The 25,761-nt window shown below is 44.3% G+C and overlaps 3 protein-coding genes across 7 annotated transcripts in view; 2 read left to right on the forward strand and 1 right to left on the reverse strand.

The window, feature by feature from the left end:
- The window catches only part of WRN (WRN RecQ like helicase), a 28,132-nt gene extending 24,224 nt beyond the window's left edge, over nt 1-3,908 (forward strand). The window contains exons 31-35 of one of the 2 annotated variants that reach the window (XM_085057528.1): nt 226-388; nt 819-1,033; nt 2,182-2,253; nt 2,748-2,885; nt 3,585-3,908. In XM_085057528.1, coding sequence (XP_084913654.1) covers nt 226-388; nt 819-1,033; nt 2,182-2,253; nt 2,748-2,885; nt 3,585-3,707 — 711 coding nt within the window. In that variant the 3' untranslated portion in view covers nt 3,708-3,908. The remainder of the gene's footprint in view (nt 1-225; nt 389-818; nt 1,034-2,181; nt 2,254-2,747; nt 2,886-3,584) is intronic. The other variant, XM_085057530.1, reaches the window with a different exon arrangement.
- A 100-nt stretch (nt 3,909-4,008) lies between these two features.
- GTF2E2 (general transcription factor IIE subunit 2) lies at nt 4,009-25,261 on the forward strand. 2 transcript variants are annotated; one of them, XM_085057531.1, is made up of 8 exons: nt 4,009-4,067; nt 4,691-4,857; nt 14,688-14,779; nt 15,175-15,282; nt 15,859-16,041; nt 16,471-16,564; nt 23,628-23,743; nt 24,409-25,261. In XM_085057531.1, exons 2-8 carry the CDS (start codon nt 4,695-4,697, stop codon nt 24,526-24,528), a joined length of 876 nt encoding a protein of 291 aa, XP_084913657.1. In that variant the 5' UTR covers nt 4,009-4,067; nt 4,691-4,694; the 3' UTR covers nt 24,529-25,261. The 2 variants fall into 2 exon arrangements, with proteins under 2 accessions (XP_084913657.1, XP_084913658.1); XM_085057532.1 differs by lacking the exon at nt 4,009-4,067 and adding an exon at nt 4,163-4,322.
- SMIM18 (small integral membrane protein 18) lies at nt 6,878-13,205 on the reverse strand. 3 transcript variants are annotated; one of them, XM_085057527.1, is made up of 2 exons: nt 12,939-13,205; nt 6,878-9,581 (listed from the first exon to the last, which is right to left on the reverse strand). In XM_085057527.1, exon 2 carries the CDS (start codon nt 9,534-9,536, stop codon nt 9,243-9,245), a length of 294 nt encoding a protein of 97 aa, XP_084913653.1. In that variant the 5' UTR covers nt 9,537-9,581; nt 12,939-13,205; the 3' UTR covers nt 6,878-9,242. The 3 variants fall into 3 exon arrangements, with proteins under 3 accessions (XP_084913653.1, XP_084913651.1, XP_084913652.1); XM_085057525.1 differs by having other exon boundaries at nt 12,943-13,197; XM_085057526.1 differs by lacking the exon at nt 12,939-13,205 and adding an exon at nt 10,038-11,326.
- Nucleotides 25,262-25,761: the final 500 nt, after the last annotated feature.

Below are 25,761 nucleotides of genomic sequence, written 5' to 3' on the forward strand. Positions count from 1 at the left end.
AAGGTTGGGTGCACCACAGCTACTTCCATCTTGGCTCAGTTCAGGGTGAGGTGTTGCACTCAAGCTGTGAAGTAGTAGTTTGGAGAAAGAAAGACACTTGACAAACTGGAAAAGAAATTAGGTAACTATTAGGAGTAATGCAGTGTTTGTGTGCTGGTATCTCTGGACTGTTTTTTCGGAATGACACTTCTGCCATGTGAATCCCTTCTGCCTTTGTTTCCCCAGAGGGCCATAAGTGACTGCAGAACTCTGTCCCTTGCTGAGGTTGGCACTCACCTGCTCCAGGCCCTGAAAGCTGGCTATGCTGTGAGCCTGGAGAGAGCAGGCTTGACTCCTGAAGTTCGGCGGGTCATTACAGATGTTATCCGCAATCCTCCCATTAACTCAGGTGAGCTGCTTATGGCAGGTAGAACCCATCAGTCCTGGAAGGCTGGGGCCCTGCTAGGGTCACTGCTTTCCTTTCAAGGGTCACTTGTAAACTAAGTCTGTCATGATCCATACCAGTGGAACAACCCTTTGCAAATGCTTTGTCTCGATTGTGTGGAAAAGATTGAGACATCCCTCTTAAATCTGTATTTACCCAAATGTTTTTGGAGAAAGGATCAGCCTGACAAAGTATTCCTGTGAGTACTCACATCCTCAGAGAACACACTGGGAATTTGTCACATTATCTTGTGAGTCAAACCCATACATTTTCATGTTCTTATATTTTCTATGCTTTGATCCATCCTATGTTTTAATGAGAAACAACCAATGTGTTTTATAACACAGGGGCAAGAAGCTTAAAAAATTAATATTGTATTTATATTTTTTCCAAGACACTACCAAAATTCAAGAAATTAGAAAACTTACCCCTGCAAATATTGAGCTGTATCTCATCAAGATGATGATTGCACTGTTGGAGAAAGAGGATAGAAATAAGTCTCAGGCTGGCTTAGGCATCAAAAGAAGGCTAGTGTGGCCTGAAGGGCAGCAGGAAAGAACAGGAGCAGATCAAGCAAGCAGAGAAGGTGCCTTGTGGAATAAAACTCAGGTTAGTAAAAGAAAGTAAAACTGTTCTTTGGTAAAATAATGTTTTCTTTGTAGGAACAGACTAACAGAATGTTGTTGCTGTTTCCAGCAGTGCTTAGTGTGTTGTCTTCCCAGTCCATCTCTCCTCTCCCTCTCAGTTTTGAATAGAACTGCCTCCTCCTTCCCAGAGGAATGCTCAGAGCAGAAACTGGGGATTCTTTTTGGATAAGTATTGATGTAGGAAGAGGTCTTCTAGGTTCTTCTTCTAAGAACTTCTGAGAAGTTCTTCCCAGTATGGACACTTGGATAAGCTGGATCCTTCAAAGCAGCCAAATCCATGTTGTGCCCTTGCTTTGCTTCTCTGCATTGGTACCTCATAACCAACCTGATGCAGGAAAAGAGATTCTTCTACTATGCAGGAAGCAGGAAGGTTAAGAGGATGAAAAAGCCAGAGGCAATGCCGGCCAGGAATGTCTGTCTTTGGTTCCTATGTTGCTTGAAACTGCTGGGCACAGACTGATAACAAGTGTCTTCATGGGGCCAAATCTTGGGAAATAAGAAGCTCTTTGTTTCTGTTTGAGGAAATCCAGGATAGTCTGAGCCCTCTGCTGTCTTCTGTGACCCCAAGTCCCAGTTCAGTACCTTGTACAAGGGGCACCCTGTACTGAGTGGCTCCTGGGGGGAATGGTAAAAAGAAATACCATACCCCAAATCCTGCTGCCTGTGCTGGGATTTCATGTCTGTTCCTTACAGGGTGTTTCGGCTGATTTTTTTTAAAGACCAACTCAAACAATTTTTCAAGCATTGCCATTTTGCCAGATTGATTTTCTTGCATGCCTGAGTGCTGGTTTTTTCCTACAATATCCGTGTCAGAACTGCCTTTTTCCTGCAGTTGACCTTCTGACAGTCCAATTGCCTCAGCTCTGATCACACTTTTTCCTGCTGTTGTTAGCTCCTGGAGCTAATAATGGGAATGACATGCTATTAGTAATCAAATTAATATAATCCAAAGGAGCAGACTGCAAATCCGAAAGCTAATCCAAACAGTCTTTATTTACTTCTCCTTCAGAAGATATCCTGGTTCTAATAATTCTCTGTAGCAAACAATTTTAAATCTGTTAATGGATATTCTTGGATTTGAATGGCCTGACATTGCTGCTGCTTTTACAGGGTAATTGGATCAATCCAGCATCCAGGGAAGGAGCAGAGAAAACCCCTCTGCATGTGGTGCCTTTGGCTTCGGTAAACAGGTGTTCTTACTCTAATAAAGCACGTGGTAAACTTGCCATTAGTGAGGATTTTGGTAACACAGGGATGTGTAGCTGATCCAAAAATCTCAGCCCAACTGCTGCAACCTATGACCAGCAGGATGGTGTAAAAAACATTAGTTAATATCTCTGTGCCCACTGTGCTGTTTTTAGCTGACACTTTTGCTGTGAAAACACATTTCAAGATGTAACACTTGTGAGTCAGAAGTAAATATTTCAAGTTTTCAGAGCCATAGGGATGAGGTGTTTTTCTCCACAGAGGGGGGAAAAAAAAGAAAAAAAAAAAAGGCCCAAGTCCAAGTTCCAGTTGCTGTGTGCTTGAAATGCATGAATTTCACTTGCTCAAATTTTATTGTGGTGAAATGAATAAGCAACAAGCAGTGCCCTCATTAAGCAGAGGTGTTGAACTTTGTTGAGGATGGACTGTGACACAAGTAACATTCTGCTCCCTTTCTGTCCCATGGGAAGGCTGCAGGGAGCAGGGATGCCAGCCAGGCAGGGAGTAGGGGGGCAGCAGGCCCCTCGAAGCCCATCCCCCCTGCCTCCTCCAACCAGCCTGCCCTCGATCCTGAGGAGGAGGAGCTGTTTGCCAACTCTCAGCCAAAGGTGAGACTGCAAGAGCACAGCTCAGACCTGGTGATTTGGTCTTCAACAAACCAAATTTCCAGCTTCTATCTGGGTTCGTGACGGTGCCTAAAAGCTTGGCCTGGCTTGCCAGCCCACTTCTCACATCAACATCTGTGATGCAGTGAAGCTATGCTGCTTTTACTGCCCTTGCTGTGCCCCAGTATTCCATGTGGACAGCAAAAGACTGCTACTGGAAATTTTTCCCCCAGTAGATTTTGTCAGCTATCTCATGGCAAATGCTTTCAGCATTTGAAGAGGACATTTGGTTCCTTTTTTTCCTTTCTAAGTACAGGTTCTGTGAGGCTGTGCTGATCACAGCTGAGGATTTTTGCACTGGTGTCTATAGGAACACAAGCTGGATGAGCACACATTAAGTGTTTTTATTAAAACAGGAGCTCATGTCTCTGACCAGCACCACTTGTTCAACCCCTTGCTTCAGTCTGAAGCTGGATATTGCTGTGAGTGCAAATCTTTCTAAGGCTTGGTTCTCAAGAGTTTAAATCTTAGTCCCTTAGTTACTTGAGTAAGGTGTTGGATTTAAGTGAGGCATAAGCTTTGCATGAACAGTATGGATGATTCATGGCTCCATCTGAGCCCGAATTTGAGGAGCAGAGCTGTGTGAATGATCCAGGCTGTGACTGTGTTTCCTTCTATGTCTGTGCACTTGTTTCCTTGCAGAACTCTCATCCCCCTGCTAAGAGGCGGGTGCCGGAATGGTTTGGAACCTCAGCAGCACCAGCTGAACCTGCAACCCAGAGCAAGAAATGCAAAACAGAAACCAGAAAAGGGATTTTCAGCTGAACCTGGAAATCAAGATGATTTTTCCTTTAATCTTCTTTCCCACTACTGGGAGCATTATCTGCACAGACTGCTGCCTCACAGGGGCTTTATTGCCCCTGCTCTACTCTGCATTCCTGCTGCTGCCTCTTCTCTCCCTCTAGCAGCACTCTAGGAGTTTTTCACTGTGTGAAACCGGCTGTTAATAAACCAATTCAATAAACACCCCCTTTGTGTGTGTGCGTTAGGTGTTGATGCGGCGGGCCGGAGGGCGGGCGGGCCCGGGGCGCGTTACCATGGCGACGGGCGGGCCGTTTCCGGGGCGGGGCGCGCGGGGGCTGCCGGGAGCGGCATGGCTCGCTAGGCGGCGGCGGCGGCGCGCGGGTGAGCGGGCGCGCGCCGGGGCGCCGTGAGGGGAGCGGGGAGCGGGCAGCGGGCAGCGGGGCGGGAGGGCAGCGGACAGCGGACAGCGGGCGTTCGAGCGCCTGCCCTGATCTCTGTGCGGGGAGCGGGGCGGCCAGACACCCGCACCCGCCGGCCGGGGGTTTCCGGTCGCCCGCTCGCCGTGCTGCCACTTTGTTCCCTCCCGCCGCTGGCCGTGAGGTGTCTCGTTAAGCCGGTACCGTCTGTGTTACCCCGGTATGGCTGTAAGGGCTGGTTCGGCATTCCCGTTCTCCACCTTCACGCTCCTCGGGGTCCCGGTGGTGCTCCGACACCTTTACCCTGTTGTTGAAGTCCATATTCGGGAAAAGGAGGAGCAAACAAGAAGTAAATCGCTCCCCAGGGATGTGGTCATAGCACCGCTCCTGACACGGCTTGGGGAGCGTTTGGACACTGCCGGGCCCAGAGGAGCATTCTAGGGGTGTCCTGTGTAGGGCTAAGAGCTGGACTCACTGATAGCACCTGTGGGTCCCATCTAACTCATCATATTCCGTCATAAACAGATATTTCTGCTCCTGAATATCGTACTGACGCAGCCTCCTTTTCTCGCCTTGTCCCCGTGGCAGAACCATGGACCCCAGCTTGCTGCGGGAGCGGGAGCTGTTCAAAAAGCGAGCCCTCTCCACGCCGGCCGTAGAGAAACGCCCTGCACTCTCCTCCGAGTCCTCTGCCTCCAAGAAAAAGAAAGCCAAGGTAGAGCAAGGGGGCTCCTCCAGCTCCAAGCAAAACACAGGTGGGTGGAAGTCTCCCGTCCAGCAGCTGCTTGGTGTTTCCCACCGTTTGCCTTTAAGCTGTGGTTTATTAATGTGAATAACATTATATCTGTGAGTTTTGCTGGTGGCTGTTGTTGTTTTTCCTCTTAAATTACCACTTTTTGTTAAGAAATTCATTTCCACAATGTGAAGAAATGTATTTCCTACCAGGCATTTGTGTGAAGCCTGATCCTGTAGCTTGATCACTGTTGCTCTGTTGGAGAAATTGCTACTGCCAAAATTATTCATGTGAAGGTGTGCTTTGGTTTGTGGATTTCAGTGGCTGCTGGACAAGCAGTAGGAATGGTTTCATTCATTTTGTCTGTGTTTGCCATGTTGGATGGGGCTCAGAGCAACGTGATCATGGGGAAGATGTCCCCATGGCAGTGGATTGGAACTAGATTATCATTAAGGTCCCTTCCTGCCCAAACCATTCTATGATTCCATGATTATTTCTGGCAAGAGAGCACCTAAAACATTTAGGTAACTGTAAGCTGAAGGGTGTCCATACATGAGATGGATTTTAAAAGGTACATCTTGTCTGGCTTGCATCTTGTGATTAACAGTTGTCCTTGTTTTACCTGGGAACTAAGCTTTGCTCATCAGCACCAGGGCTTCCAGAGGTGTCTGCCTGTTTTACTCAGGAGTTGTGGCATTTCCCTGGGATGCTGCCGCTGATAATGCATCTCTCAGTATCAAGTAAACAGTTAATAAAGCAGCACCAAAAATAGTGGGAGTGTGTGGAAAGAGCAACACTGGGGAGAGGATTTGCTCCAAAAGCAGTGGCAGTTCTTGAGTGCACTCTAAAGGTCAGATCAAATGCCAGGGGTTACTAAACCACAAAATACCCTGTTGTGCAAACTCAGTCCATGCTCACATTTTGAGTAATACCACACATGGCTCTCTCCTAAATTCCAAAAGAAACAATGGAGCTAAAAACAACCGAGAAAAACATCAAGGGGGTTGGGAGGACTGAGGCATCTTCTGTCCCAGGGGAAAAGTATGGAATTTGGGTATGTGTCTGCAGCTTCTCAGGCACCAAAGAAAATATCAGCTAGACATTCTAAAATAAATCAAGGGAGGCCAGGTTTCCATCCATCCCTTTTTCATGCTCTCCAAATGAAACAAAATTTTATGTGGAATATCCTGAGCTGCGTCTCTGGTGTGAGCAGGGTTTGCTGGGAAGAAGGGATGGGGAGTCTGGAAGAGGACAGAGGATACAAATGTGAGTCTCTGATCTGGAGGATTTGAGCAGATAACGAATGTTTCATTCTGTTTCTGTGGTTTTGGTGGGCTGAGGCTTTCTTTAAGTACTTTTGTGTCTGTCTGACAATTCACATGCACAAACTGGGACCCAGTGTGGCTCTGAGGAAATACGCTTCATCTTTTATGCTGCTGGCTGAATTCCAGACAGTACCAGAATGGCTCCAGGGTTTCTATAACATTTTTATGCTGCAGAGTCAAAATCCATTGCCTCAAAACCCGCTTTTTTTTTGACTTGCCAGATTGGCAGGTGCCTGTCAGGATATGTGGATGTCAGAGAGGGTCTGGGGAGGTGGAACAAAAACCTGATGTTGAAGAATCCCTGTCCCACTATCCCAAAGAAACAAAAACTGAGGTGGTCAGTCCTAGTTTTGTTGTGCAGTGACCACAGAGGTGATAAATCGGGTCACAGTGTTTGTGTGTTGGCGTGGATAGTCCCTGAGTGTGTAGTGCCCACAGGTCCTCTGGGACTCTGTGATTCTGTGACTCAGAGAACCTGCCCTTGTCACTTTTTGGGAAGGAGAGGTATGGAGACCTTGCTAATCTTCAAATGACTGCATAGCTAAATCTGGCCTGTGTGTGAAGACTGGCTCTAAGCTTCCCACTGCTCGTGCAGTGATTACTACGTAGAGATTATTACTGTCATTATTTCAAATCATTATTTCTACAAGTTACTTGAAAAAATTCAAAATTGCCTTGTTTACTCAGTTCAGAATAATAACTAGAAAACAAATGAAATAGATCAAATCTGTTTGTTTCATTTTATTAATCAATAGTAAGTTGTGGCTGCAGTCTTAGTCTTTATCTAAAGACTTTTGTCTCAGTGGTCTCCGCCAACAGTAGTCAAGAGCCGAAATCTTCAGGGGCTGTGCCATGGGAAAGAATCATCCTGAGTCTTCTCTAGTGCTGTGCAAAGGGACACCTTTGTCTTCTGCTCCTTGTGTCCACACCCATTCCCCTTTATAGACCTGAGAAATAAAAAGCTGGGATGAGTCCCAAGGTTTGTCATTCCATGTGCTTCTCAGGAAGGCGTAAGAATGCATTGCCAGCGCAGCACACACTGCCTTGTGTGCAGCCAGGATGGGCATTTTGTGGGAATGCTGCAAGTGTCCAGAGCATTCGCTGTTAGGAAAGAGACATTAATTAATTAATTCAGCGCATCCCAGTGGCCTCTCTGGCCTCTCTTGAGTAAGACTTTGCAGGCTGATGCTGTCACATACAGCAGAAAGTAATGAGTCGTTATCATCACTGATGCTATCTTCATCATATAGTCTGAATCCTAAATTATCTTGTCCTTGGGGCATCAGCTTCCATTAGTTGTGCTTATAGCTTGCTTTTGAGCTTGAAGTGTTCTCTGCACGGGGGAGTGGTCCTGGCCAAACTTCACTGTAGGAAGTGTGTCTGAGATGAGTGGTTGCGTGGTTTTGTGACTGCAGGAGGGAGTTTGCTTCTCCAGGTGAATCACTGGACTAGCTGTGCTAGTTCCTAGTGCCCTGGGTGTCTTGTGACTCCATCTCACCAACCAGGAGCAGCACAAGTCAATTAGCAGGTCTTCCACTGTGTCCAGATCTTCCAGAGCTTAGTCATACTCAACCTGAGAGAGGGATTTGATATATTAATTTTTTAAAAAGATATAATTAATAGCACAAAGGTATTTTGGATGTGGATGGGCTGTGAGGTCACTTATGGCTGTGGCCACTTAGGTGGGGTTTGTTTCCCTCATGACAGGAACGTTATTTGGGTTTAACACATTCAAATAACTTGTCCCACATGTAGCTTTGCTCTGGGACATTTCTGTGTGGGTTCAGGAGCGTGAAAGACTTGCCAGGAATTACTGATAGCCACACTGTTCAACACTGTTATTGCAGTTGTCATTTGTAACTGCAAAACTTGAGTAGTTTTAAAAATCAGGGACACAGGTACAGAGGATGAATAACCTGGTGAGCCAGAGGTGTGAGAGTTTGTGGTCAGGTTGTGAGGAAAATGTGAGTATAAACTCTTGGATGTGTCAGCAGGCAGATGAAGTCAAGTGAGATTCTCTTGTGCAAAGTGAAGCTGCCCTCTCTAGCACAGGGCTGATCCTGGTGTGACCCCCTCTGTGGAACATGTTGGTACCTGAAAGCTGCGTGTGGGCTGGCTGATGTCTCCCTCTTTGATGTGGGAGGCATGCAGCCCATCTGCATGTGTTCCTTGGCAAGAACTCCACCAGTTCCAGTCTGGCTTTGAAAGTTTGGCATAGGGATGATAGGCCCAGTGTGTCCAACTCCCTGCAGTAGTGTGGTTGCCAGAGAGGCAGCAGCCTTGGGGCAGAGAAGTGTCCCTGTTTCTTCTTGGCAGGATTTTGTGGAAAGGGTCAGATACTCTGAAGGTAGTGGGTTACTCAGGTCTTGACACCCAGAAATTGTTGACCAGGCTGAACGTGCAGTAAGGAGAGAACAGTTCTCTGGAACTGGAGAAGTGGGGGAATAAAGGGTCAAACTACCCTTAGGAGGATTAGAAAAGATCTTTTTAGGGATACATTTCATGTTGCCTTAGTTTTCCTCCCACCACTCTCTCTTCCAAAAGCAAGAAACCCATAATAAAAATGCTGCCAAAGGGTAGAATTCAGCCAGTGCTCTTCTGCCTGAAGGGTCTCTTGCTATTCAACCCATCACTCCCATTTTTTTTCTTATCCTGTGTCTGTCTGCCCTGTCCCTATGTGGTTGACTTGGTGGGACAACACTGCTGTCTTTGTACTGGATGTGATCAGATTGTTGAGCATTTTTATGAATGTTTTGTTCAGTTAAGCAACTCCATTTTATGCACGTTAGACAACATTTGTTGGGTCAGGTAGACAAAATTCTATGCTAGTCACTCAATATAAACAGCAAAAATTCATCTAAGCCCAAAAATCTTCTTTCCCCCCATAACACTGCAATAGATTGTCCTTCTGCTAAGCACTTGGAAAGCCTTTGCCAATTATTCCAGTTCACATCCAGGGATAACATTGCAACCATGATATTTTAGTCCTAAAGAAAGAAGCACGTGACTTGCTTATTTGTAAGGTACAAGAGGCTTCATTTGAGGTGTCAAATGTTCTCCAAGTGCAGGTGCTCAGTCCTTCCTACACCACCTCTGTTTCACTCTTCCTGAAGCTGTTCATCATTGCTCTGACGGGATTGGGCTCGTTCTCCAAGTCTTTCACAGTTTTGTTTTTCACACAGCAGCAACAGTCCAGCAGTTCATACAGGAAAGCCAACACCACCAAAGAAACTACAGTGAAGATGAATATGATCAGGATAACAAAGCAGGCAGTGTTCCAGTTGTCATGGAAGGGGTAAATTTTTTGCACTTGGAAGCCCAGATACTGGGAAATGGATGTAGTCTCATTCCAGTGAGTGCTGTTGAGGGTTGCCATTCTTGAAGAGTTGTCTGAGTATGCTCAGTGTCACAGATTTGGGAGCTGAAACACAAAAACAAAGCTGTTGAGGACTCTGTCAATCAAGAACATGCTGTGATTCTCATCACAAATTGTAACTACTTAAGCTCAGACTAAGTGCTCAAAGTTTCTACATACATAGATGGTTGCATATGCATATTTGCTCCCAAAAATATTAAACTCCAAACGTACAAGTTTGGGATAGGACTGGAAAGTTTATTTCGATAGTGTCAGGTTCATGCAGGTGTGGTGTAAGTTACTCAGGAATGAGAGAGCTTTGCTTCTTTGTTTCATTTAAATGCAGACAGGTTACAAAGCCAATTTTCAAGGTGTACAGTGGTTTCAACCACCTGTCCATCGTCAGTCTTGAGACTGACACTTGTATGGTGTGAAAGGCCTTATTATTTTGGAATTGCCTGTTAGCACAGACTTGTTCACCCTGCAAAACTCTTTTGACTTCAGGAGGGCATATTTCCTGACCCGTTCATTCCCCTGCTCTTCCACTGCTGAGTAGTTTGTGCTGGAGAAACCCAGCTGCTTAACTCAACTGCCCAGATGGCACTGGGAGTGTTTGGAAGTCCTCTTTGTGGTGTCATAGTCATTGGGGTGGATAACAAGGAAAACCCACCCCTTTCTGAGGAGTTCTGATTTCTTGTTTTCAACTCTGCCTAACTGCTGGTGAAAGAATGTCACCCTGGCCCCAGTGAGTGCTGTCTGTTTGCACCCAGAAGAGGAGGAGGCTGCTCTGTGGTGTGGGGGGACATGAAGCAACTTGGTTTCAGCAACTTTGCCTTTACTCTACAGTCTAATGTAATAAAAATTGTCCAAGGAGCCATGGTAACTTCTGGTTATCTGCTGTGGCTATAGGACATTGTAATAACCTTTGAATCCCTCAGGCAATTTAAAACACGGTGTGGAAGGAGATCAAGTCAGATTTCCATATTTCCTTGAGGAAATAGCAAGGAGTTTTTAGGTGGAACATGGTGGTGATGGTGTCTGCTTTAAAGCAGTCTGAGTACCTGTCCTTATTTCTGTGAAATTATTAAAGAAAATGACATAGTGAAAACCAGGATTGTGCAGCTGAACCAGCTTGTAATCCGTGTCTTATTTTTATTGTTCAAGTATTACACATTTTGTTCTTTATCCTTCTGTCTCTAACGGATTTAAATTGGCATGGAAGAGCTTTGTTGTTGGGAAGATCCCTGGCATTAGCATTCCATACAGACATTTACTGGAGCACTTGCAGTAACTTACTGTTTCCTCTGTTAAAACTAACTGAATACACAAATTAGTAGTTGAATATACGAAGTATGACTGAGATGGATGGGATTAATTAAACTGTTGGTGGCTTTGTTTTTTTCCTTAAACAAAAGTTTACAGATCAAAATCCAAGCTAAAAATACTCTTGGCTTGAGTCAGGCCCTCGCTTTGAGAGTGTAGCTTGATTTGGTCACAGTCTGGGAAGGAAACTCAGCCAACCTGTTATGGGGCTAAAAGTCATGAGGGTTTTTGAAGGGTGGCTTGAAGACTTACTTGAAAATCCATGAGAGAAAGAGAGAAGGGGCATCTGAATAAAAGGATTTGGAGTCCCCTTTGAGGAGTAATTAAAATAAGCAGGATTTAATTGTGTTCTTTAAATGGCAAGAGAATACCTTTGGGAAAGAAAGGAGTTTTGTTTTGAACTTTGTAAACAGATTGCTAAGACTGAGCATTTTGTTGGAATCGGTTACATGCAAGTTTGCTCACTCTGTAAACACCAGACACAAAAATAGACTGTATGTCTGATGCAAAATTTAGTAATTTTAGAGGGTTTTCTTAATTGATATTGCTCAAAGAGATCAAAATCACTTTGGGCCCACTTGAGGAACCTGTCATGTCTACATTGTGTAGCCAGCACCCTTTGCCAGCACAGCTCTCTTGCCAAGGCAGTATCTCTGTTCCCAAGGGGAGAGGAATATCTTGGGCACAGCATGGCCAGGCAGGAGCCGTGCCAGCAGCCCCGTGCACTGCAGCAGCCATTCCCTTCCCACTCCGCAGCCAGCCCTTCCCCACTCCACAGCCACTGTCAGGGCAGCCAGCCCCTTCCCATTCCACAGGCTCCATTAGGGCAGCCAGCCCCTCCCCACTCCACAGCCACCAACAGGGCAGCCAGTCCCTTCCCACTTCACAGCCACCAGCAGGGCAGCCAGCCCCTTCCCACTCCACAGTCACCAGCAGGGCAGCAGTTTGCACAGCAGAGAGATGTTCATCTTTCTGCCAGAAGGTGGAATTTAATGCCATGCTAGAGGTGGTTCATGCCCCTTGAGGAGGATGATGATGATAGCTTTAGATTTGAATGAGACGAGGCAGATAAAGATCAGCTGCTCTTTGCTGTAATTATTAAAATAAAAGGCTGAAGTAGCCATTGCTGAATGTTCAGAATTAAAACAACACTAATGGGGTTAGTGTCCTTGAAAGCTGTCAAAAATGGGCTGGTTTCCTGCAGTTTTACTTATTTTGTAACAGCACAGTTCAGATTCATATCATCAACCAGTCTGATTTGAAATCGTCAGCAATTGTATGTATCCAAAATTTAGTGAGTTAAATATTTAATGAACTGGTTCCTCTAATATCTACGCTAGGTTTTAATTTAAAACCATTAGCATCTTTGGGCACTGCAGAGGAGCAGCTTTATTTGCAATCATAATCATGGAATAGAGGGAAATGACTGGCAAAAAATCCTTTTAATGCAGCAGTGAGGAAGTCCTGTTTAAGAAACCACTGAGCAGACATCTCAGGGTAAAAGCATTTACAAATCTCAGGTGCATTCTAACCCATCTGTTTGCGTTGTGTCGATGGCTGCTCCAGTATTTCCAAAGATAACAGCATGCAGCGGGATTTTCTCCCTACCCCAGCGTACCACATTTCTAGAACAGGTTTCTCTTCCACACGCACAGATCTCTCTTAGGCAGCCTGATTTACAGAATACCCCCTGGGAGATAACATTTCTCACATTTCAGCTGGAGCTGTCTTTGTTTTAAGGAAAACCCTTTCACTGTCATTTCTGTGAAAACATATAGAATCAATCACAAGGAATGTGAGGCTGCAGGAAACCAGCCACCTCCCCTGTAAGGACGAAATCCATTTTGTTTACTGAATCTTGGCCGTGTTAGCTTTGCTATAAGATGGAGTGGTCATCAATTTTCCATTAGTGCACAGATGGTGAAAGTGCTTGTCTGATCGTACAAGACAAGCTCCTCTGCATTCAGCGGGATAAACCCTGCTCAGCCTAGAGAAAAATCATTCTGATTCCAAGAAGCTTTTACAGGTTCACAGCTTACAGGCATATTTGCTTGCAGTAATCAAGATAAACCTCAGAGAATGTTATAAAATGATACACACCTACCTCTTGTGTGAAAGGATGCTGAGAGAGCGCCGTTCTGGTCCCTTTTTTTAGTGCAGCCTATGGCACAGCTAAGATGGAGCTTTCCTTCCATTGGCCAGAGCACGATGCTGCTGACAACTTCCTTTGTGCTCATTTGCATCAAGCCCTCAACGCTAGGTGTAAATCATTCATAAATATGGCCCTTACTGTCTGGAATAAGGAGCAAACCCCTCCCTGTTCTTGTTTTTTGGGATGCAGTGAGCTCGTCAGCGGGGGAGTGCGCTGGGAGTGCGCTCTGGCCACAACCCTGCTCTGCTTTGTGCTGGAATCAGCCATCAAACCATGACGTTTGAAGTGTTAATATCTGCAGATTTCCAGCCTCACCGTGTGGTTAGATTCCCTTGTCGTGAACTGTAGCAGGCTGCAGCCAGGCAGATTAAACGAGATAATCTTCCTGATTCCATTGACAGAACAAAAACATGATAAGTCGTCTTAACTGTTTGTTGTACCTCTGAATTTATTTTGGTCACTTCAGACCTCTCATTACATCTGTGATTTTTCCGTTTATTTATAAAATGTCCTGCACAGACATTAATTTTTAATGTTGAAAGGGAATCCTGTAAGGGAAAATCCCTACGCACTGTATTTTCAGGGGGTGCTGGCTTTTGTTTTTCCTTGTTTTACCATCTTAATTTAGTAACTAGAATAAAATATTCTTCTGTAGCTGCAGTTACACTGATTCTTCTGTGTTAATTTTAGAATTGTTGTGCTGTGTAAAGCCTCTAAGGCAATGTCATGTTACAGCTTCACAATTCTGCTCCTTTCTCTCCTTTCACTGATTTTTCCACAAAAATAGTAGGAGCTCACTATCTCTGAGATAGCTGTTGTCCTGTCAAATGTGCTTAGAAATTACCAATGGATTAAATAATCCCCACAATGACAAAGAGATGCTCTTTTTCTGGAGTAGCTGGAGTTCCAAAAAGCTGTTGATACTAGGTTTGAGCAACATTGTGCTGGTAATGAGCCTGTGTCTTGTGATAGTGGTTTGTGGATATTTGTGTTTAATGTGTTGTGCTAAGAGCTGACGTTAATGAAATGGTCATTAACAGCCTTGCAAGAATTTTTGAAACAATGTGATACCAATCCTCATGATAAAGACAACCAGATTTGATAAAAAAGGGGATTCTGAGTTGTTGTTCCAGGGTTGCAACACACCAGGTTGAATTGGTTTGCATTTATGGGGGTTTGTTTAATCGATTCTCCACTAGAGCCACTTCAAACAATATTTTTTTTTACAAATCACAGCCTTCCTTTATCTGCTATGTAACCACTGGGTGCCTTTTGGGAGAAGGAAACTTTTTGCCCCTGTTTCAGCAGCAGGAAGGTATCGGTGGAGCAAATGCAGTGCATTATTTCAGGATGGATTAATGTAGTGTAGATGATTATGGGAAGTTAAACCACCAAATTAAAAATGTTCTTTTATGGCAGTAACACTGCAATCACTTTCTGCTTTCTTAACTTCTTGCTTGTGGAGTTCTGCTCAGAAGTGTTCCAGAGCTGTGTTCTCTGACTCCTTGGGTCTGCATCAAGATGTGTGCAAAGACAGAGTCCTGAGGGTGGCTGCTTCTGCCACTCCTGCCACTCCTGTTCCTGTCCATCGTTGTTGTTTCAAAGGCTGCTGGAAGTAGAGTGACAAAGGGATGGAGCTTGGAGCCAGTGGGGAAGTATTGAAGCATCCTCTAATTGTTTGTTTTCTCCCTTTGTAGATCACAGCAATGGATCATTTAACTTGAAAGCCCTCTCAGGGGGCTCTGGCTACAAGTTTGGAGTCCTTGCTAAAATAGTGAATTATATGAAGGTACGGTGTTTGGTATAAAATTGTATTGTTTTTAAATACTTTAATTATTTTTTGTGCTGTAGTAGCTGGAAAATGCTGAATATTTCAACCTCTGAAATTCTTCTACTGCAAGAGTGAAAATTTCAAGAAACTGCTTGTTAAATTCCAAGGGCTGTCAGTAAATTAAATTGTCAGCATATTGTTCCATAACTGAAATCTTAATTATCCCAGGTCACTTTACAACCAAGATAATGGGGTTTATTTTCAGGAATTTCAAGATGCTGTCAGGTTTTGGGATTCATGAGCTGTTGATCAAAATAAAGTGTAATTGGGTGCCAATCTTAGTTACTTTTTGATAATTGGGTTGCTGAATGAAGTGAGTACAGAGCTGTAATAGATCCTGTTTGCTTTTCCAGACTCGGCACCAGCGTGGTGATACACATCCTTTAACCCTGGAAGAGATACTGGATGAAACACAGCATTTAGATATTGGACTCAAACAGAAGCAATGGTTAATGAGCGAGGTAAAGAAAACTTACATTCAGATTTTCGATACAGATAAAGAATTATGATAAACCTGAATTAAACACATTTATTAAATTATTAAATGTGTCATCCCTCCTTCAAGAAACTACTAATACAGACTGTCGCATTCCTTTCCTGCCAGCACTAACATTCTGGGGAACAGAAACCTCCACTCTGGCAGTGTTGGTTCTGAGGGAAGCTTGACTTGGCTGAAGTCTTTCAAAAGGTAGCTCCAGGTTTGTTCCATAATGAACCAGAATATCAAAATGGAATGGAAGATCTCCTCCCAAGAAGCATATATAAAATTATCACTGAGCTTTTGCCAGATGAGAAAAGGTGAACAAATGCCCTGCAACACCAAAACTGGGTCCCTTCTCTGTTACAGGTTCTCTGTATTGTGGTGAATTATGCCTAGCCTGGTGGATCTAGGATCCAAGGATTTAAAATCCTTTTAAACTCAAACCTCCAGCCTGGCAACTGTAATGTGTAGCTCATATGCTCAAAAGCACACCAGAAAAATATGTAGTTAAGTGTCTGCACTTTTTCAAGGTTTGAAATTTCTGTCCCTGTTTCAGGCTCTAGTCAACAATCCTAAAATAGAAGTTGTGGATGGGAAGTATGCTTTCAAACCTAAGTACAACTTGAAAGACAAAAAGGCTCTGCTAAGGCTCTTGGACAAGCATGACCAGCGAGGGCTGGGAGGAATCCTTCTGGAAGACATCGAGGAAGGGCTGCCCAATGCACAGAAAGCTATAAAGGTGAGGAGCATGTGTCTCCAGTTCACTTCTCAGAGGAAAGAGAGAGTTTTCTCATGGGTTGTTCCTGTTCTTTTGATAACTCAGAAGCTGTTTTAGCAGATCTGATATTGTGGCCTTTTCTGTATTTTGTCCTTTACATTCAGATTTGGCCTGATGTCTCAGCACAGCTGTCAGAGCACTTCGTCACAAAAGATTCCTGATCTTCCACATTCCAGCTGTAGGCATTTAGTTCTGCTTTTACACCTTGACCTCAGTGCTCTGTATCTCATCTTTGATTTATTAGTGCACTCATGTGTTTCGTGGCCAGTTACTTTGCAGCTTCTCCAGTTAGTTGTTGCTTTTTGTAGACCCAAGTCTAGGTCTGTTGGAGTTGAAGATCTGCTTGGAAACGAAGTGATTTTAAGTTGTTCTTTTGCATTTGTTTTTGAGGCTTTAGGGGACCAGATCATCTTTGTTAATCGGCCTGATAAGAAGAAAATTCTTTTCTACAATGACAAGAGCTGTCACTTTGCTGTGGACGAAGGTAGGTGTTGGTTTACATGAGTTTCCATGACAGTTGATTTGAATTCATCTTAAACACCTCTATGTATAAGCAGTCTTCAGGTAGAGCAGTCTTTTAAGGTGATAAGTAAATATTGGGTGTGTCCAGATGTGAGGAGAATGTTTATATTAACATGAAGCTGACGAGACCAGCAGGTGAGTCCTATGCTTGATGATTGATGCATTGGAACATGGCACCAGGAATCCAACAGTTGTCTTCAAGAGTAGTGGTACAGAAGAGACTAAAAACCACCTCATTGTGACTAAAATGGTATCTAACATTTTGCTGTGTAAAGGGCAGCAAAAAAACCCTGAAAGAATGGCTTGTGGGTGCAAGATTTTTGTTAGTTTTTTTCCAGTTTGTTGACCATGTGCCTTTTATTGGTGAATGCAGCAAAAAGCCACAAATGGCACAGAAGGAGGAAGCACAGAGGGATGAGATGTGAGCAAAATTCCTAAGAAGGGGGTGGTTACAACTGGGAGGAGAGCACAGATGTGCTGCTACCCAGGGCTGGAGTGGATTTGGGGCTTCACAAGTTCAGTGTGTTTTCTGTGTCACAAATGGAGGGGAAATCCTCTGGTACAATTTTATGCACTTGTTTATGCACAGAAATTAATTACAGAAATCAGGGTGTGTTCCAGTAATGAATTAATGCCAACATCAGGTGCCTGTAAATGCAGGAAGGGGAAGGCAGTCTGTGTCAGAAGATCTTATTTTATATGTCTCAATGACACTGAGCACTTTCTTTTGTTAATGCATTGTTCTTGCAACATGACACATGAAGCCATTGCATCACACAGCATCACGTTGTAGTAAAAAAATGTTTTGATACAAACTTGAACTGCATTACTTAGATAGGAGAAAGCTCTTTCTTTCTTTCTTTCCCTATCTCCAGAGGAATGTTAATTTCCAATAGAAACTAGCAACTGGATATCATTAACTATTTGTTATGTAGCACACTTGTACTCTTAGTACTAAGAGCTTTCTTTCACGAAGATAAGTAGAGGTGACATCTAGAGCATTCAAAAATACAAAAAATATATCAAAATATTGAAGTGAATTTCTTTTAAACAAAAACTTCTGTAATTTCTTGATAGCATCAGTGAAAATATATATGAAATGCAGAATGCATTTATTGGGGAATTCCTGATTCCCAAATGTTTAGGAGTTTACCATGAACACTGTCATCATGTTAAGGCAGTGCCTCTTCAGTCCATCAGCCCACAGCTTTTGGGGATCTGAATGTGGCCAAAACATTTAGAAATCAGTGCTCTTGCAGTAACTGTTAGCACAGAGCTTTTAAGTTTTAGCCACTGGTTGTATCATAATCATGGTTGCTAAATGAATGTTTATTCTTGTGCAATTCTTTCCAGATAGCAGGAACCCAACCATCCTAAAAGAGTTATCAGAGGGATGTCTCTATGCTGTTGCTATTAGTTTGTAATAATTTCAGGATTAATGGTGAAATTTCATAAAAGAGCCCATTTTGTTAAGATGTAGACAGAGGCATCAGGCAGACAGGATAAATCCAGGGCTCTTCTGACGCAAGACATGCTGTGGCACACCCGTGTGTGCTGAGGAACAAGCAGTGCAGGCTATTGCTACGAGAGGGAGGAAAGGGTTAAAATAACCCTTAAAGCACCTTGCCTCCTGCTGAAGGAAGGCGTTTAAGCCTGTAGTGTGTGTCCTGAAGGGGTCCAGTGTGCAGTGTTTGTAGTTCAAAGTGGCTCTGCTTCCTTTTATCCGCAGGTGGCAGCAGTTTCCCATCTGATCCAGAAGTGATGATTTGTTGTTGCTCTGTTCCTGCTGGTTTTGGTTTTCCTTTTGATGCTTTGTTCAGAGAGGGGGCAAGAATACTTTCTCTTTTGTGAATATTATGATCTGCTTTCAAATGCCACAGTGCTGAAAACATCCCTAAGTAGGCTCACTCACTTACTGCAGCGGAGCTGGTCTTTTTTCCAACCATGTTATCCTGTGATGAAGGAAATCCATCCTTCCTGAGCAGCTTTGCTTTAGGATTCTTTCCAGAGCAGCAGAAGGGTGTCTCTTAGGGAGTCACTGGCAGCTTTGTCTGTGTACAGGATGAGTTATGACATGTCTCTGCGTTAGCAATGCTATTGCAGCTCATTATCTCTGGCAACGTTAAAATGAAGTTTTTAAAAGACTGCAAAATAAGCCTTGAAGTGTTGGCAGACTCTTTGATCTAGCAGCTGATGACAGTTCAAAATATGTTTCTAGTTTAATGTTTATCCTCAGAAATAAGGTCTCTGTGCACCTCGGTGCACGGTGCCGCCGTATGACTTCCCAGTTCAGAGCATGTGTTGGCTGGGATTGATATCCTTGGAAAGTCGGGTGTCCTGTCCCACTGCTGCCTGAGCTCCATCAGCAGGGAAAGAGGAGCTGCCAGGGCAATTTGGAGCTCACTGGAGTAGTGGGAGGACCTGCTTTCTGGCAGGGCCTGCCTCTGCCCTTGATGGCTGAACAAGGTTTTCTTTCTCCCCCTGTGAAAATAAATCCCAATGTATCGCAGCAACAGAGCAGCGCCTATATATCGTGATCTCGAGGGTACTGGAGAAGGTTTTAGCAGTAAGGAGCGGCTTTTGTTCTTCCTTTTATGTGATTAGCCAAGGAAGGTTCAGATTGCATGTGTTCCTTCTGGACTTCCTGGCTAATTAATCTACTGTCAGTGGTGTGGAGCTGAAAGTGTTTATAAAAGCAGGGCCAGATTTCAGGTGCTTCAGCCAAGTCAAGCGCTGCCTTTTTGTGCTGGGGCGAAGCACTTTGCATGTGAACAAGGCTTTTACCCCTGTGCTGAATGCTGAAAAGCCAGTTTGATTACCTAACTGCTAGAGATGGTATCTTTCCCAGCTGAATGCACTATAGGAAGTATTTTAATACTAAAAAAATCTGGTACTTAATTATACCTTTTTTAAAAATTTTTCCCAAGCACCTTTGAAAGACTTTACAGAATGGCCAAATTGTCTTAAATTTAACACTATAAAGATTGCTTGGGATCAGTGGTGACTTACGGCTCTGGTGGTCCAGGGACAGCACAGATTTAACATCAAGTACCTTTTCCTTCTGGTAAAAATCCAGTGCTGTGTTCCCTGGGACTGTTAGGACAGTTGTTTCTTCCCTTCTATGCTGTTATTATCTGTTGTTGTCCTTTGCTCAGCTTTTGGCTTGGCTCAGTGACGATTTTGAAGCTGTTTTTAATCTCTGGCAGGTTTTATTACCTGTGTGATGTATCAGTTTATCTCCACAACTATCTCAACCTTTCTGCAAGAGCAGGTGAGGCAGCCAGAAGTGCTGGATAAGCCTCTCCAAAGTCACCAGGCAGTCATTTACCCATGACTTCATTCCCCAAATGTAAGCATTTATAGAAAGGAAGTGTGTTAGAGTATAATCACTCAGGGAATGTCAGTGCAAATTGTTTTCATCTATAAGGTACCTCGTGATGCTGTAAAATTGAGGTAACTGTACATCTTTACCCCTTGAGTATTTCAGAGAGAGGTATTTGCAAAGTCTTTGTTATGCTGCCCTCTGCTTAGCTCTGTGTTGGTTCCTGCTGGTCAGAACTCATTGTTTTGAGTCTGTGCACACAGACTTCATGTGGCTGGAGATGTCAGCAAATACTTAAACTGGCTTTTCAGCCAGCTCCTGGTCTCATTTCCTCCTCTCAATACTCGAAAGACCAGAATTTAGGTCTCTGGAGGAGTAGGGAAGCAGCCTGTGAGTAGTGTTGATTCTGACCAGTTTCTGAGTTAAAATGTTTTAGAGATCAGATTGCAAGATACTGTGTATAGGATTTGTTCATGACATTTGCCTCAGTGCTGGGATCACAGCTTTCTGCCTCTTCTCAGGAAGATCTGCGTTGGAATCGCGACTTGAAAGCTCTGTGGAAAATGCAAATCTCTGTGAGGGTTCAAAGCACCTGCATGGCTTTGACCAGAAACTCTTGGGAAATGTCTCCCCAGGGGTTTTTTTCTGGGCTCTCTCTTGTCAAAGCAGCCTAAGCTGTGCAGAGATTATCAGCTTGCCTGCTGTGGTCAGGTGAAGCCTCGCTGTCTTTTTATCCTCCCATAGCCATTTTACTTTTATTCTGGGTGCTGTATAAAATAATTCGGTGGCTCTGAGAGAAGAGTCTCTCACCTTGGCTGTGCTGTGATGGTGTAAAGATCACCCAGCAGTGAGCAGGACACGGAGAAGGGAAACTGAATGTGCTCTGTAATCATAATGGCTCCAGGCACTGCAGGAATGCAACCTGTTCTCCATGGCTGGCTGAAGCAGGCCAGCATGTGGGGAGCTTCCTGCTCCAACCATCCCCTTCCCACTCCTGACACCAGCACCGAGCTCCTTGTGCCCTGTCCACAGAGCAAAGAAAGACATTGTAAAAAAAAGAACCACTTTATTGAAACCTTCCCTAGGAGCTGCCTTCTGCCACTGTTGTCTGCTCTTCAGATGCACAGCAAAGGCCAGGGTGACAGCATTGCTGATTCTTCTCAAGGAAATTGGGAAAAATCTTTCACTATATCAGGTCAAGGGTATAATTTCTGAGGTGCAGAAATACCGCAGCTACAAATGCAGAGGGTTGTTTCTAGAGAGCTGTTGTTATTGCCAGCTTTTCCCACAGGTTCTCATATTTCAGAGAGGATGTCACAATAATTCAGAGAGTGTATTCCCAAGGTCTAAACTTTCCCTAGCTGATAGGGGCATAGTCCTTGGAGACTTAAACCTGACAGGTAATGTGTAAATGGTTCAGTGCCAGCCATCCCTCTACTCTCTTTCTTCAGACCTTGCATTTAGCCTAGAGTCTGGTGTTGCACCAAGTCAGTTTTGTGATGAGATGATGGATGGATCTCCCTTTTCTTTTAGATGACACACTAAGTTCAGACAGCTCATCTGCACTGAAGGGTGGCAACTCCCTGTGCTTTTCCACCTTTGTCCTGTACTTCTAGTTCCAAACCAGTCCATCAATACAGAGTGTTTCTATGTTGTGACTCCCTCTTTCCTGGGCAGTGAAGTATTTAAAGCCCTACATGGAGCTCCAGCATGGGAAGAAGATTCTTTTGCAGTTACTGCAATCAAAGCAGTAGTACTGAAAGCAGCCTGATTTATGGAGGAGTTTTTAAATGGAGTTGCAGAATATGATACAGTGACTCTGGTGGGGCCAATTAGTGGATTAAATTATCTGGATGTAAAGTCCATTTTAGCTCTGTAGCTTTGGATCTTGGTGCCTATTCCATTTGTATTTCTTGGCCAGGTTTACAAGGTGGCTGAGAAGCTGGAGTGATGTTATAACCGTGGCTCTACAAGAAATGCAGAACACTGTAGTTAGATATTAACTGTAGCCTGCACTTCTGTGCATGCTGATCCCTGAAGAGCTGACCGTTTATTTTCTAGTGTTTAATTTTTCACTTCTGTTCCCCAGAAGAATGTAGACCGGTTTAACCTTAATCACCTATCCTCAGCTTTTCTTTTTTTTTGCACCAGGGCATATTTGTCCATATATCCTGAACTCTAATGGGGAGACACATCATCTGTGTTCATAGCAGGATAGTATACATAAGAGGACAAACTTTCCCCACCTGCTGCAGCAGGATGAGGTGAGGGATGATCTGTGGTAGCAGGCACCGCCAGCTATGCTGAAAGCCTGGAATCCACCTCAGAATGTATGAGCAGATGGAGAATGTCTTGACTACAGTGTCAGTCCTTGTATTAAGGGATCTGCACACTGAGCCTAGGGTGCTGGATAGCCTCTGTGAGAAACAGGCTGAGAGCTATCTCCGTGTTACCAAAAGTGGTGTTTTGACAGGATTTGGTTCTCTTCAAAACCACTGCATTACCAAAAATTAGCACTGTCATTCTTCACCAGTGAAGTTCCTTGCTTTTGTTTCCTGGAAAGCTTGGACAGCCTCTTACTGTTGGCAACAGGAAGAAGAGAAACACCTGAGACTCGAAGCGTATATTTGGATAGAAAAACAAGGTGCCTTAGGTAGGGAATTGTTCCAAGTGCAGGAACTGGGTTGGTTTTTTAGACTCCCATTTGGTTGCAGTGTGCCCAGAGCCAGGGTATATATGGCAAATTGGCACTGGAGCATCTCATCCTCTGCTGCACAGGACAGATCCTTCAGCGTGCAGAGGTTGCGGTTGTTTTGACAACGGTATACTAAATTTATCTGGAAATAAAAGGAAAAATTTAGTCTTGTGTTGCTGTGTGTGCCTCCTGTTTTATTTATAGTTTGTTAGCCAGACCTGCTGACAGGATGTATCTTAACTCCCTGCCTGGAGAATGAAGGGAGGTAGGATCGTACCAGCCGCTGCCTGGAGAAGGCATTCCAGAGGCTCTGTGAAACTTTACGTGAAGCAGAAAGTGTGCAGGCAGATGGCAGTTGCTCTAATTAAGACTTACTGTCTCTGTCTGTTTTCCTGCTGCTGTGGTTTTTAAGGTGTCTCTCTTCTTTTTAACACCAGAGGAATTCTAGTACTTTTATTATCTGTACAGCACGGGTATGGATCATATTGCAGTGATAAATGAGCTCAGAGGCAGTGAAGTAAATGTCTTGAACCTTCCGTAAATTAGACGATGGGATGACAAGTCTCCCAAGTCAATGGCAGCTGAAGATGTGTAAATGAAGTTGCCATTTATGGTTAGTGATTGCCCTTCATCCATCCATAAAACTCATTCACAGCCTACAAGAGCTCTAGAGATTCCAGGCTAAAAGAGACTCCTGTAGGAAATAAACATGAAAAGCACAGATTGCCTCCGGGTGCTCCTGATGCTCAGAGGAGTCTAGCTTGAGGGTGTTTTGTTGTTGTTGTTTTGTTGGTTGGAGTTTCATCTTTCTGGCTTTTGGGTATTTTTGGCAGTGCATCAGCATTTGGAGTGGGTAAAGGCTGTGCTGAGTGAGTGCCTGCTGGTGGTGACAGACTGACGTGCCAGAATGCTTCAGTGTTTGAAACCAAGCCTCTCTCCTTCCCTATGCGTGGGGTCTTTGCCCAGGGTTTGCTCACTGGGATATAAAACCAGGGTTTGTTGTTTCAGAATTCCAGAAGCTGTGGAGGAGCATACCCGTGGATTCTATGGATGAGGAGAAGATAGAAGAGTATCTGAAACGACAGGGTATTTCTTCCATGCAAGAAACTGGACCAAAGAAAATAGTAAGAGATACAAATTGCAGTTTTCCCTAGGAAATTCCCTCTTCCTGACCCAGCAGTGTTAATTCTATAACGCGTTGTTGAGCCTGTGCACGGCTTTGTGGAGCTTGGGGAAGTGTGACCAGTTTTAAACGGTGGAAAAACCAAGTGCTGCAGCCAACAGTCAGTGATTTTTATAACTTATTTGAGCCAGTGTAATTAATCCAAGCAGCATCAAAAGAGGGCAAACGTCAGAAATCCCTGTGAGCTCCAGTGGAAGCTTCTGCTTGAAGCTGTGCAATATGTTAAGAGTAATAGTATTTTGGGAGAAGGGTGAGGGAGTTTTAACTTTCCTGCTAAACAGCTTTGAAATCCTGATGGGATTGTGGGTAGAACTATGGGGCATGCACCTGCTTCTGTGGCTGTGTGGCAGGGTTTGGAACCTGCACTTACAAATGCTGGCTTTACTACAGTGCCTGGGATATGGCAGCTCTGCTCTGTCCTCAGGGTCATCTCCCTGCCTGGATTGGAATTGGATGCTGTTGCTTCTCCAGGAGCCAGCACCTCCCTTCCCTGCCCACCCCTGATTCTGGCAGAGCTCATCTTTCACAGCAGTGGTGACCAGCATGGTGTCACACATCAGGTCAGATGTCACAGATCTTCTGACTCCTGTTTGTGTCTTCATGCAGGCTCCCATTCAGAGAAGGAAGAAACCTGCTTCTCAGAAGAAACGCCGGTTTAAGACTCACAATGATCACTTGGTTGGAGTACTAAAAGATTACTCTGATGTGGTTCCTGGCAAGCAGTGAGCGGTTGCATTCTGGAGCAAACGCGCGTTTCTAGACGGGCTTTCTGCTGCTGGGGCTCGGCGTCTGCTCACAGAAGGACTGACTGTATATAATAATGTGATGTGTTTCCCCCACCCCAGCAACTGCCGAGGTGAAACAGGTCAGTTTAAGAGCAAGTATGAGCTACTAAATTTAGAGGTTAATTTAATTAGCTAGTGGGAAGCGTGTCTTTGAGTAAAAGGTTCTCACTAGTTGCCTGTTGGCATAGGGTGATAAATGGTGCTCAGCATGTAATGCAGGAATTCCTGCTCAGTGCTTAACTCTGCTTTTACATTGCTTAAGGGATATTTACCTGGAATTACTTACAGGGGGCTTTCTAGTGGGGTTGAATACAGCATTTGTTTTACCTGTTTCAGGAAAACCTTTGCCTAAGATCACTGCAGGCAAAGTTTCTTTCACAGTCAAATACACCCACGGTTTGTATGCTTCTTCCTTGCCATGGGATTGAGCTTTACTGAAAGGTGGTGATATCTGAGACTCAAACTCAGAAAACCCCCTCTCCCGAAATCCCGGCAGGCTGTGGGGTGGGATGCAGCCGGAGCTTCCTAATGTTAATCAGGAATTGCCCTCGGCGATGTCTCCTCACAGTTGTGGGTGCAAGTATGTTGCACGTTCTGCTCTGTGGACAGGAGAGAAATAAAAGGACGGTGTAATACTGTTTGGGTTTTTTTTAAGTAATAAACTTTCAATGCTGGTTTCCAGCATTGCTTCCTTAAAGAATGAGAGAATCAGTAACTTTTGTGCTTGTTGCATTGTCTTTTTCATGAAGGTAAAGGAATCTTTGCTGTATTTTTATCTTCTCAGTGACTTATTGTTCTGGGTTACCCTGTTATCTTTTTAATGATGGTTGGGGAGAGGGGAAGAACCACCTTAAATGGGAGCTCCCTGTAGATGCCTGATGTTCTGTGCAGCACAGCCTTACATGGAATGTGGCCAAATCATGTCCTCTTGATAACTGATTTTTATGTTCCGAACCAGAGTCAGTCAATGCTGATCCTGTTTTCATGGTGCTGCAGGAGAGGAGCTGTTTCTCCGCTCTTCCAGGGTTAGGATCAAAGATAAAAGACGTGCCTGCAGCTCCCCACCGACAGCAGATCGCTGCTGCCTGAGCACAGGCTGTTGTCTTGCTTGATGCAGCCGGGGTCGAAGCAGAGGCCGTCGCATGTGGACACGTGAGCAGATGAAGAATGAGGC

This window comes from Lichenostomus cassidix, chromosome 4 (genome assembly GCF_008360975.1).
Source record: "Lichenostomus cassidix isolate B80296 chromosome 4, HeHo_3.0, whole genome shotgun sequence".
Lineage (NCBI taxonomy): Eukaryota > Metazoa > Chordata > Aves > Passeriformes > Meliphagidae > Lichenostomus > Lichenostomus cassidix.